The 12,926-nt window shown below is 47.7% G+C and overlaps 1 protein-coding gene across 1 annotated transcript in view; it reads left to right on the top strand.

Annotated features, from left to right (window-relative positions):
• LOC135554038 (inactive phospholipase C-like protein 2) overlaps nucleotides 1–12,926 on the top strand; it is a 116,209-nt gene that overhangs the window by 76,036 nt on the left and 27,247 nt on the right. Inside the window, exons 3-4 of the mRNA XM_064986039.1 lie at nucleotides 1,566–1,769; nucleotides 4,007–4,082. Of these exons, the coding sequence (XP_064842111.1) occupies nucleotides 1,566–1,769; nucleotides 4,007–4,082 (280 nt within the window). The remainder of the gene's footprint in view (nucleotides 1–1,565; nucleotides 1,770–4,006; nucleotides 4,083–12,926) is intronic.

The following is a 12,926-nucleotide window of genomic DNA, read 5'->3' as shown; positions in this document are numbered from 1 at the left end:
ACTGTATGGAATGTATAGAGCAACAACAACCACACACACAGGGGCGTGTACTCACACAAACATACAAAGACACACACAGGGGTGTGTACTTACACAAACATACAAAGACACACACAGGGGTGTGTACTCTCACAAACATACATAGACAGACACAGGGGCTTGTACTCTCACAAACATACAGAGACACACACAGGGGCGTGTACTCACACAAACATACAAAGACACACACAGGGGTGTGTACTTACACAAACATACAAAGACACACACAGGGGTGTGTACTCTCACAAACATACATAGACAGACACAGGGGCTTGTACTCTCACAAACATACAGAGACACACACAGGGGCGTGTACTCACACAAACATACTGAGACACACACAGGGGCGTGTACTCACACAAACATACAGAGACACACACAGAAACGTACTATGGCGACACACACACACACACACACTGGCACATGCACACACACACATCTACACCTACACTACAGTGAGAAACCCATACACGTCTTCTCCATTTCCCATTCAACAGTAAAAGCCGCTCTCCTTGGCTGTGCTTCCTCAGCCGGAGGGTGTTAATATCTTTAGTAAGAGGCTGTGTGTGCATACAGATGCCTATGTCGGCCCACAAAATGACAGCCATCCTCCAGGGGGAGAAAAGAGCCTTTCTCCTGGGCCGGAGGTCCTGCAGGGGGACACAGCCCGGTTCCCACACTGCCTGGTTTGTTGACCACTGCCAAACTACCATCACCACACTCTCTTCCTCCCTCAGCCTGTTGTTTCTCACCCTCCTTCTTTAATTCTGTCTTTCCCTTTTTTTCTCCCGCTTTTCCTCTTTCTCTTACGACTGATTTTCCCCACTTGTCTCTCTTTCTCCCTCCCTCCCTCCCGTCTCCCTTCTCTATCCCTCTCTTCCCTTCTCACTCTATCCTTCCAATTTTGGTCTCTCTTTCATCCCCCATTGCTTTTTTTCCTTCCCCTGTTTGGATGGGCCAGTGAATGGTGATGTACTGTGTGAATGGCCTGGTGGGCCCGAATCAGTGCTCAGATTCCCATGCTGGAGGGAACAATGCTGGGCTGTGATGTGAACAGCCACGTAGGGCTGGAGGTGCAGGCAAGAGAGGCAGGCGTTGTGGCAGGGCCAGAGCCAGGGCCAGGCAGCCTGAGGTTGGAGGCTCCTGGGCCGCGTTGCACCACCGAACGAGACGGCTGTGATGTCATGGGAACCGCTCGGGTTCACTAATGAACACAAACGTAATCAGGACCGTTCTTCCTCTCCCGAGGTTCTCTCTGGCCTGAGAAGAGCATCAGGATGTGGTTGACCACATTTATCTCATGTGCAGAGTACGGACATTTTGGTCACAATGATTATTGTTTTTTAAGTTGCTGTGGGCAATGTAGTAATAACGGTAAACTTGTCCCGTGATCAACTTCGGAATCAATAAACCATCCTCTCTGTGTTTGAATTGTCCCTTGGGTCCGCTCTCTTACAATCTCTTTCAATATTTACAGATTCCGTGATGCTAACCCTCACCCATGATCCTCTCTGTTTATTTACCAGAATGCCATGGTGTCGTTCAAGGAGCTGTGTGGTCTGACGCCGGCGGCCAACATGAAGCAGTGTATCCTGACCGTGTCCACGTGGCTGATGAACAGCGAGCGAGCGCTCAGGGTGACCGTGGACCTGAGTCAAGCCTACCCCACCATGGAGGCCCAAGGGCCCGTCCCCGAGCTGCTCCGCAAGGTCCTCAACGCCTACGACATGGTACGCTATAGCAGCACCACATAGGCATAACATGCACTGCAGAGCTACCACTCTGTTGAGGTCTATGTTGTACTCAGAGAGATACGTTTTGTGGGTAAATGATGAACGAGTGACGCAAGCGCAACGTTCATTGGCGGTTAATAGGCGTGCGAACGTTATTCACGAAGAAGGTGCTGTGGAATGAAAAACGCTTCACAACCTGGTAAGTGACAAGCTACAACACCCTTGTGCACTATACAGTCTGAAGAGTCTGTTGCACGCTATGCCTTGAAATAATACTATCGGTGTAGGAAAATGTTATAAATTGTTAGCACATTATGAAACAGCAAGGCAACATCCCACAGATGACCACCACCACAGGGAGTGAACAAACCATTTCCTATAGCTACTGCAGCGCTGTGATAAACGCTAACTCATCCCGGTGCAGTTCACCCTGCTGCGCTTCCACACGGCATCCCATCATGCCCTGTGTCTCCCCAAGCCGTCACTCTCCATCCTGGCTGCTGTCTGATCTGTGATGACAACCAGCTTATTCATTATTCACCAGGCACCTACTGGGGCAGGCCAACACAGGGGTGGTTAAAGTTCCCCCCCAGCGCTCAGAGCAAGTCAACGCCCCACTATTCCACCTCCATGATGGAGATTGGTTTGACCTATTGAACTGTGTCATCCGAGAGGAACTGTTGTGGTGTTGTAGCTACATGACATTACTGTTCATATCCTAGTCACTCCTATTGCCGACACCTAGAGTGCAACAACCTCATATAAGTCCCATAGCTGAGGCTCTAAATAGCTTTGTAGTTTAATCCGCTTTCTCCCTGGGCTTGTCTTTGAGTAGCTCTTATGGCCCCAGGACATTACATTCACATGTGAAGGGCTTTAATGAAGAGCCTAAATGAAGGGCCTAAAAATAAATCCAATGCTGTTCCATTGCAACATTCCTGTGCTCTCAGCCTCCCAGCGTTCGCTAGCAGAGTCCCGACAGCTGAGGAGATGAATCTACAGTGAGGCTGAGTGTGTCTGAGACAGAGGATGCCTGTCCTGAGCACAGGGTCAGTCAGCTGAGTGTTACTGTGTGCTTCCAAAGATTAGTCCATTGGCACACGCCCCACTCTCAAAAACAGAGGCTCCAGTGTTTGAGGGTGTGTGTGTGTATCCGTTTGTGTGTGTGTGCGTGTGTGTGTGTGTGTGTGTGTGTGTGTACCAGCCCTAGCCATTAAGACATTAATGGTTGTCCTCATGTGGGCTGGTTGGACGCAGGCGCCGTAACCTAGGAGTGAACTGAGCATCAGCAGATTGGAACTCAGTGGTCAGCGCCCTTGAGGCCAGGCCAGAGAGACCCAGCTCAGCCTGAGCCAATGGGAGCCAGCCCCCTGTCCTGTCTGCTGGCCAATATGATCCCAGATCCAGTGGCCCTGTACCAGCCCACACACAGTGGCCTGCTTCTTGTCTCTGTGCTCTTAACTAAAGTGTGAAACTTCATTAGCGTTCTCCTGCTGCTGGGTCAGGCCAGCTACTTCTCGCTGTCTATGGGAGGGAGAGAGGCTGTACAAGCAGAAGGTTTTCAGTTCAGGTCACAGGGTTGGGGATTGGAACGGAGCTAAAGCTGTAAGGCTGGCTCAATGCTTCCAGGAACACAGGTAGGGGACCAGACGGGGCTGCAACACAACATGGCACCCTATTCCCTATGTAGTGCACTACTTTTGGCCAGAACCCTATGGGCTCTGGTCTAAAGTAGTGCACTAAATATGGAACAGGGTGTCATTTAGGATGTAACCAGACTGTTCTCACCTCCTGTCCTCTACTGTATCACCACATGATTAGGACTCGCCGTGTGTGTGTGTGTGTGTGTGTTTTGTCTCTCTGTGTGTGTGGGTGTGATTCCCAGGGTCTGGCAATTGCAAAGGGAGAAAAAAGTTTATAAGAGCGAATGATCCAAGGGCTTTGTGAAATGTTGACATACCCTCTTCCTCTTCCATCGAATGTCTCTGAGAAGAATTTCCCTTCAGACTTTGTTATTCATTATTCCAATGTTCTTCCGCCATGTTTGGCTATGCGTACATTCAATGATAATTCTGTGTTATTCTTTACTAAGAGGTAGTGTTTCCATTGTCCTGTTAAGCCTTGTCTACAGTAGGACTCCTGGCATAAGAAGTCCCCCTGCGACACAGGAATTGCTTGATGCTGTACGACCTCACTTCCTTTTGCGTAATCTCGTCCCGTTTATTTCTCTATAGATGATTCAGACGAGCCGGACGCTGATCGAGTCAGCTGACGTGGTCTACTCCAAGCTTACACAAGCACAACGGGCAGGTAAGGCTCTGTGGTATTCACTTTATCAGTGACATAGCCTGGTAAAGTGCTGTCTCCTAAGGTCGGCAAGACAGCACAAACAGATCTCGGACCAGTCTATGCCACGGGGGGTGAATGAGCCAATTGAAAGCTGGGGATGATTAGATGGCCATGATGGTATGAGGGCCAGATGGGAATTTAGCCAGGACACCAGGGTTAACACCCCTACTCTTACAATAAGTGCCATGGGAGCTTTAGTGACCACAGAGAGTTAGGACACCCATTTTAACATCCCATCTGAAATAAGCACCCTACACAAGGCAATGAGATAATATATAACACCACTTCCAGCAGCATATGGTCTCTCATTCAGGGAACGGCCAGGACCAACGCTGCTTAGCTTCATAGGCACAGCAGTGGAATCAGTTTTTCACAATTAATTTTTCAGTCAGTTTTTCACAATTCCTGACATTTAATCAGAGTAAAAATATCCTGTCTTCGGCCAGTTAGGATCACCACTTTATTTTAAGAATGTGAAATGTAAGAATAATAGTAGAGAGAATGATTTCTTTCAGCTTTTATTTCTTTCGTAACATTCCCAGTGGGTCAGAAGTTAACATACACTCAATTAGTATTTGGTAGCATTGCCTTTAAATTGTCTAACTTGGGTCAAATGTTTCGGGTAGCCTTCCGTAAGCTTCCCACAATAGGTTGGGTTAATTTTGGCCCATTCCTCTTGACAGAGCTGGTGTAACTGAGTCAGGTTTGTAGGCCTCCTTGCTCGCACACGCTTTTTCAGTTCTGCCCACACATTTTCTATTGGATTGAGGTCAGGTCTTTGTGATGGCCACTCCACTTTGTGAGGGCCACACCTTGATTTTGTTGTCCTTAAGCCATTTTGCCACAACTTTGAAAGTATGCTTGGGGTCATTGTCCATTTGGAAGACCCATTTGTGACCAATCTTTAACTTCCTGACTGATGTCTTGAGATGTTGCTTCACTATATCCACATAAAAATTTTCCATCATCATGATGCCATTTATTTTGTGAAGTGCACCAGTCCCTCCTGCAGCAAAGCACCCCCACAACATGATGCTGCCACCCCAGTGCTTCACGGTTGGGATGGTGTTCTTCGGCTTGCAAGCCTCCCCCTTTTTCCTCCAAACATAATGATGGTCATTATGGCCAAACAGTTCTATTTTTGTTTCATCAGACCAGAGGACATTTCTCCAAAAAGTACGAGTCTGTCTTTTTTATGGCGGTTTTGGAGCAGTGGCTTCTTCCGTACTGAGTGGCCTTTCAGGTTATGTCGATATAGGACTCGTTTTACTGTGGATATAGATACTTTTGTACCTGTTTCCTCCAGCATCTTCACAAGGTCCTTTGCTGTTGTTTTGGGATTGATTTGCACTTTTCCCACCAAAGTACGTTCATCTCTAGGAGACAGAATGCGTCTCCTTCCTGAGTGGTATGATGGCTGCATGGTCCCATGGTGTTTATACTTGTGTACTATTGTTTGTACAGATGAACGTGTTACCTTCAGGCATTTGGAAATTGCTCCAAAAAGAAACCAGACTTATGAAGGTCTACAATTTTTTTCCTGAGGTCTTGGCTGATTTCTTTTGATTTTCCCATGATGTCAAGCAAAGAGGCACCGAGTTTGAAGGTAGGCCTTGAAATACATCTACAAGTACACTTCCAATTGACTCAAATGATGTCAATTAGCCTATCAGAAACTTCTGAAGCCATGACATCATTTTCTGGAATTTTCCAAGCTGATTTAAGGTACGGTCAACTTAGTGTATGTAAACTTCTGACCCACTGGAATTGTGATACAGTGAATTATAAGTGAAATAATCTGTCTGTAAACAATTGTTGGAAAAAAGACTTGTGTCATGCACAAGGTAGATGTCCTAACCAACTTGCCAAAACTATAGTTTGTTAACAAGAATGTGTGGAGTGGTTGAAAAATAAGTTTTAATGACTCCAACCTAAGTGGATGTTAACTTCTGACTTCAACTGTACCTGTGGGGATTTCATCATAGTCACTGTCATTGCTATTGCTGTAGCCATCCAGTAATTTACCACAAATCTTCAGGGACTCAGCCCGGGGTAGTTAACATGTCAGTCGGCAAGTGAATTCACTCACCGAGCAAGACGGCATTGAATGGAACAAGAGGAGTGAATAAACTGAGTCAATAAAGAGGACAGAAAGGACAGTAATAGATAGAAAGAGAGGATGAGGGAGAGAATGGAAGCAGGGAATTGTCAATACTGTTGTTTTTTGAATGGCTTGTGGACGATAATCGGTGACTAAGGCTTCTGGTGCGTGGTTGTAATTGACTATAATGAGATCTTTTAAGTACAAAATGGCTCCAAATTAGGGGGCCAATGATTGTCTTTCTCCTGGCTCGCCATCCTCTGCGCGGGGCTGTGATTGCAGTTTGCCCCGACTGCAGTACTGAGCGGCTGCAGACAGACAGCGCTTGTAAATGGTAGAGAAGACGAGATGAAGATGCATCAGGATTCCTGATTTATCCTCATTATGTTTGTTTACCTACAGTATTTGTATCTGCCCGCCTCTGAAGGTGAGACATAACACAGATAGTACATCTGCACTGGTAAGCCTTTGGATATTAAACAGATGCACGTAAACCAGCAGCGAGGGCACACGTGTACACCTCCTAACGTATTTATTTGGACAGTGAAGCAGCCTGTAGGTAGGAGGTCAGAGACCAGGCAGTGTGATGTCAGGACAACAACTTCTCCCTCACCATCAGCGAAACAAAGGAGCTGATCGTGGACTACAGGAAACGGAGGGGCGAGCACGCCCCCATCCACATCGATGGGGCTGTAGTGGAGCAGGTCGAGAGTTTCACGTTCCTCCGCATCGCTAAGTAATTAACATGGTTCACACACACCAACACAGTTTTACGAGGGCCCTACAACGTCCCTTCCCCCTCGGGAGGCTGAAAAGGTTTGACATGGGCCCTCAGATCCTCCAAAAGTTCTACAGCTGCACCACTGAGAGCATCTTGACTGGCTGTAACACCGCTTGGTACGACAACTGCAAGGCGCTACAGAGGGTGGTGAGTACGGCTCAGTATGTCACTGGGGTCGAGCTCCCTGCCATCCAGGACCTCAACACCAGGTTGTGTTAGAGGAAGGCCCCAAAAAGTGTCAAAGACTCCAGCTTTGTTACAGAGGCATAAATATCACCCCCTGGTAATGGTGAGAGGCTCGCCTGTCTTGAGGGTATGATCTTTGACACTGTAACTTTCTCACTCATCATTAGTCACGATTCATTCAGTTATCTGTAACCATGGTAGCATCCACATGAATGTAGAAGTGTTTAGAAACATATTCTATTAAAATTTACAATAAAAGTGACTCCAAATGACACAATATATTATTTACCATTCATTTCTACTGGGCACAAATTATCCGAAAAACAACCAAAACAAACTGCAAATGCACCCAACTACTTTGTAGTCACAAGCTTGATGTAGTCATCGTGTGCTAAGAATATGAGACCAAATGCAAACGTTTTGACTAAACTGAAAACACTAAGTGAATTTGTCCAAGTATTTATGACTAGATACATGAAGTGCATTCATTTCTATGGTGAAACATATGTATGAAACAGATATGTACTATAGTACATATAATACCAAATTGTTTGGGTATAGAGCCAAATGAAACGTTTTAGCTTCACTGGCCAAATAAATACTTAGGGGAGTGTACAGTATATATTTATTCACACCCTTGACTGTTTCCACATTTTGTTGTGTTACAACAAGCAGTGAATTTCAAACACAGATTCAACCACAAAGACCAGGGAGGTTTTCCAATGCCTCACATAGAAGGGAACCTATTAGGAGATGAAAAAAGCTGACAGTAACTATCCCTTTGAGCATGGTGAAGTTATTAATTCCACTTTGAATGGTGTATCAATACACCCAGTCACTACTAAAATACAGGTGTCCTTCCTAACTCAGTTGCCGGAGAGGAAGGAAACCACTCAGGGATTTCACCATGAGGCCAAAGGTGACTAAAACAGTTACAGAGTTTAATGGCTGTGATAGGAGAAAACTGAGGATGGATCACCAACATTGTAGTTACTCCACAATACAACCTAAATAACAGTGTGAAAAGGAGGATGCCTGTGCAGAGTAAAATGATTCAAAACATCCTATTTGCAATAAGGCACTAAAGTAATACTGGAAAAGAAATTCACTTTATGTCCTGAATACAAAGTGTTATGTTTGGGGCAAATCCAACACAACACATCACTGAGTACCACCTTCATATTTTCAAGCATGGTGGTGGCTGTATCATGTTAGGGGTATGCTTGTCATCGACAAGGACTAGTGAGTTTTTTCGGATAAAAAGAAACGGAATAGAGCTAAGCACAGGCAAAATCCTAGAGGAAAAACTGCTTTCCAACAGACACTGTGTAACGCTCGTCGGAAGAAGTGGACCAAGGTGCAGCGTGGGAAGTGTTCATACTGTTATTACAACTGTACACTAAACAAAAGAACAACGAATGTCACGTTCTGAAGGCTACACAGAGCTAACAAAAAACATCCCACAAACTAAGGTGGCAAAACAGGCTGCCTAAGTATGATTCCTTATCATGAGACAACGATGGACAGCTGTCCCTGATTGAGAACCATACCCGGCCAAAACATAGAAACACAAAACATAGAAATAAAGAACATAGAATGCCCACCCAAATCACACCCTGGCCAAACCAAAATAGAGACATAAAAAGCTCTAAGGTCAGGGCGTGACACACTGGGAGACAAATTCACCTTTCAGCAGTACAATAACCTAAAATACAAGGCCAAATATACACTGGAGTTGAGTACCAAGACACCATTGAATGTTTCTAAGTGGCCGAGTTAATGTTTTGACTTAAATCGGCATGAATATCTATGGCAAGACTTGAAAATGGGTGTGTAACAATGAATGATCAACCAGCAACTTGACAGAGCTTGAATTTAAAAAAAAATGATAATGTGCAAATATTGTACAATCCAGGTGTGCAAAGCTCTTAGAGACTTACCCAGAAAGACTCACAGCTGTAATCGCTCCCAAAGGTGATTCGGACATGTGTTGACTCAGGTGTGTGAATACGTATGTGAATTAGATATTTCTCTATTTCATTTTCAATAAATGTGCAAAAATGTCTAAAAACATATTTTCATTTTGCCATTATGGGGTATTATGTGGATATGGGTGAGAAAAAATATACATTTCATACATTTTCTATTCAGGCTGTAACACAACAAGATCTGGGAATAAGTCAAGGGGTTGGAATTCTTTCTGAAGGCACTGTATATATAATGAACTGAATGAACTGTGGATGGAATGAAAAACATCTACATGTTAACAGAACCAGACAGAGACAGGTTTAGGGTTACAATTAGTCTTAGGTTTAGAATTAGGTTAAGGGTTTAGTGGTTAAGGTTAGGAGTTATGTTTTGATTAGGGTTACGGGTTAGGGAAAATAGGATTTTAGGCCCCCTAAAATGTGTGTGTCTGTGTGTGTGTGTGTGTCTGTGTCTGTGTGTGTGTGTGTGTGTGTGTGTGTGTGTGTGTGTGTGTGTGTGTGTGTGTGTGTGTGTGTGTGTGTGTGTGTGTGTGTGTGTGTGTGTGTGTGTGTGTCTCTGTGTGTGTGTGTGTGTGTGTGTGTGTGTGTGTGTGTGTGTGTGTGTGTGTGTGTGTGTGTGTGTGTGTGTGTGTGTGTGTGTGAGAGAGGGAGAGTGTGTGTGTGTGAGAGAGAGAGGGAGAGGGAGAGTGTGTGTGTTTAAGAGTGATACTGAGATGGTTGGGGGAATTCATCAGACACTGAAGCCACTGGACAGGCTTGCACATGTCCACCCAGTGTGCCAAATCTGACGAGGTGAGCCTGCACCCCACAGGCCTCCCCTCAGTCTCACAGTAGCAGGCTCATGCCCATGCCCAGCCACCTCCATGTGGGCAGCACCTTGTCCCTGTGCCAGTGTCGTGCTTCCCTATTACCCAGGGATGGAGCATGAAAGCTGGGCTTGAATCAGAATGCACTCCCCCGCTCCTCCAGAGAACAGTCCCATAAGAAGCCCTGGGCTAAGCATGGCTGAAACCCCACCAGTAACTACACAGCTATACAGTCACACAGCTGTGTGTTGGTGTCAGTAGTGGGATGTCAAAGGGTCGGTTGTGTAGTATAATAATATAATAAGAAAACATTGGGGGTGGGGGAACTGGAAAAAAAGAACCCCTAGGGGCCCACAGCCTCATGCCAAACATAACACTTTCTCTAACATCCAGCTCCCTCACCCTCCACCACCCCACCCTTCACCCAGCCCAGTCGTAAAAAGACATGTCCTTCAGCCATCCCTCCCCTCTCCCCCACCTCTCTGCTGGATTCACACAGATTTCTGAGACTTAACTTCTCCCATGCCTCTGCATCCCAGCTCATGCTTTCTGACAAGGGCACTGTTTTGGTATTGCTTGGCCAGGCGGAACAAAATGAAATGGAAAAATAAAAAGTGTGCGGCGAAGGAACTACAAACACAGGAAGCTGAAGCAGCTGTGACACACATGGCTGGGCTCTCAGCAGCCCCACGGAGAGACGACAGCACACCGCTGTTTACCCATAAGGCACCTGGGCATGGGGAGCACTGCTTCACCACCAGTAATAAAACCAACGATGGGGAAAACGAGAAGAGGGATGGTTGGCTCATTCAGTGCATGTGTGTGTCTGTGGGTGCGTACGTGTGTGCGTCAACGTGTATGTATGGTTTTAATAAAGCCAGGACAGGAAGTAGGGAGGGCCCCTAGCGACTGTGTAGATGCCTCATTGAGTCTCTGCTGTAGTGTGGAACTCTGGAGGGCAGAGGTCAACCAGCCAGCCCACACATAAATATGGCCATTTGCCAGCCAATCAAAAATAAAGGCCAACCACCAGAACCAGTCAGGGAGGAGAGAGCCGCTTGACTGCATGGCCAGATCAGACAGCTATTTTGAGATCAGCCAGTTATTCAATACAGAACCAAAGATTCCCCTCCGACTGCAGATCAGGATGTATCCTGTGATTTTGGTCAGTGACAATCGCAGGGGTTCAGCCAGTTAACCAATGACAAAGGATCGAAAGGAATTCGATGTTAGGCAATGAGTCAATGTTTCCAGTCCATTTAGAGATTGATGAGTGTGTTTAGTGATAAACACAGTGTGGCACAATTAACCATCAACCCTTGCGCCATTACCTATCTCTCTCTCTTTCTCTCTCTCTCTTCGTCCCTCCCAGCCCAACCCTCTCTCTCTCTCATTCTCCCTCCCCCTCTCCCTTCGTCCCTCCCAGCCCAACCCCCTCTCTCTCTCATTCTCCCTCCCTCTCTCCCTCTGTCCCTCCCAGCCCAACCCTCTCTCTCTATCTCTCTCTCTCTCTCATTCTCCCTCCCTCTCTCCCTTCGTCCCTCCCAGCCCAACCCCCTCTCTCTCTCATTCTCCCTCCCTCTCTCCCTCTGTCCCTACCAGCCCAACCCTCTCTCTCTCTCTCTCTCTCTCTCTCATTCTCCCCCCCCTCTCCCTTCGTCAACCTCCCAGCCCAACCCCTTCTCTCTCTCATTCTCCCTCCCTCTCTCCCTCTGTCCCTCCCAGCCCAACCCCTCTCTCTCTCTCTCATTCTCCCTCCCTCTCTCCCTTCGTCCCTCCCAGCCCAACCCTCTCTCTCTCATTCTCACTCCCTCTCTCCCTTCGTCCCTCCCAGCCCAACCCTCTCTCTCTCTCATTCTCCCTCCTCTCTCCCTTCATCCCTCCCAGCCCAACCCTCTCTCTCTCTCATTCTCGCTCCCTCTCTCTCTCATTCTCCCTCCCTCTCTCCCTTCGTCCCTCCCAGCCCAACCCTCTCTCTCTCTCATTCTCCCTCCCTCTCTCCCTTCGTCCCTCCCAGCCCAACCCTCTCTCTCTCTCATTCTCCCTCCTTCTCTCTCTCTCTCATTCTCCCTCCCTCTCTCCCTCTGTCCCTCCCAACCCAGCCCAACCCTCTCTCTCTCTCATTCTCCCTCCCTCTCTCCCTCTGTCCCTCCCAGCCCAGCCCAACCCTCTCTCTCTCTCATTCTCCCTCCCTCTGTCCCTCCCAGCCCAACCCCTCTCTCTCTCATTCTCCCTCCCTCTCTCCCTTCGTCCCTCCCAGCCCAACCCTCTCTCTCTCTCTCTCTCATTCTCCCTCCCTCTCTCTCTCTCATTCTCTCTCTCTCCCTCTGTCCCTCCCTCCCAGCCCAGCCCAACCCTCTCTCTCTCATTCTCCCTCCCTCTCTCCCTTCGTCCCTCCCAGCCCAACCCTCTCTCTCGCTCTCTCTCATTCTCCCTCTCTCCCTCTGTCCCTCCCAGCCCAACCCTCTCTCTCTCATTCTCCCTCCCTCTCTCCCTCTGTCTGTCCCTCCCAGCCCAACCCTCTCTCTCTCTTTCTCCCTCCCTCTCTCCCTTCGTCCCTCCCAGCCCAACCCTCTCTCTCTCTCATTCTCCCTCCCTCTCTCTCTCTCATTCTCCCTCCCTCTCTCCCTCTGTCCCTCCCAGCCCAGCCCAACCCTCTCTCTCTCTCATTCTCCCTCCCTCTCTCCCTCTGTCCCTCCCAGCCCAGCCCAACCCTCTCTCTCTCTCATTCTCCCTCCCTCTGTCCCTCCCAGCCCAACCCTCTCTCTCTCTCATTCTCCCTCCCTCTCTCCCTTCGTCCCTCCCAGCCCAACCCTCTCTCTCTCTCTCATTCTCCCTCCCTCTCTCTCTCTCATTCTCTCTCTCTCCCTCTGTCCCTCCCAGCCCAGCCCAACCCTCTCTCTCTCTCATTCTCCCTCCCTCTCTCCCTCTGTCCCTCCCAGC

This window comes from Oncorhynchus masou, chromosome 14 (genome assembly GCF_036934945.1).
Source record: "Oncorhynchus masou masou isolate Uvic2021 chromosome 14, UVic_Omas_1.1, whole genome shotgun sequence".
In the NCBI taxonomy this organism is placed as follows: domain Eukaryota; kingdom Metazoa; phylum Chordata; class Actinopteri; order Salmoniformes; family Salmonidae; genus Oncorhynchus; species Oncorhynchus masou.
The sequence above is the reverse complement of the archived record's forward strand: the minus strand, read 5'-3'. Positions and strand labels throughout refer to the sequence as shown.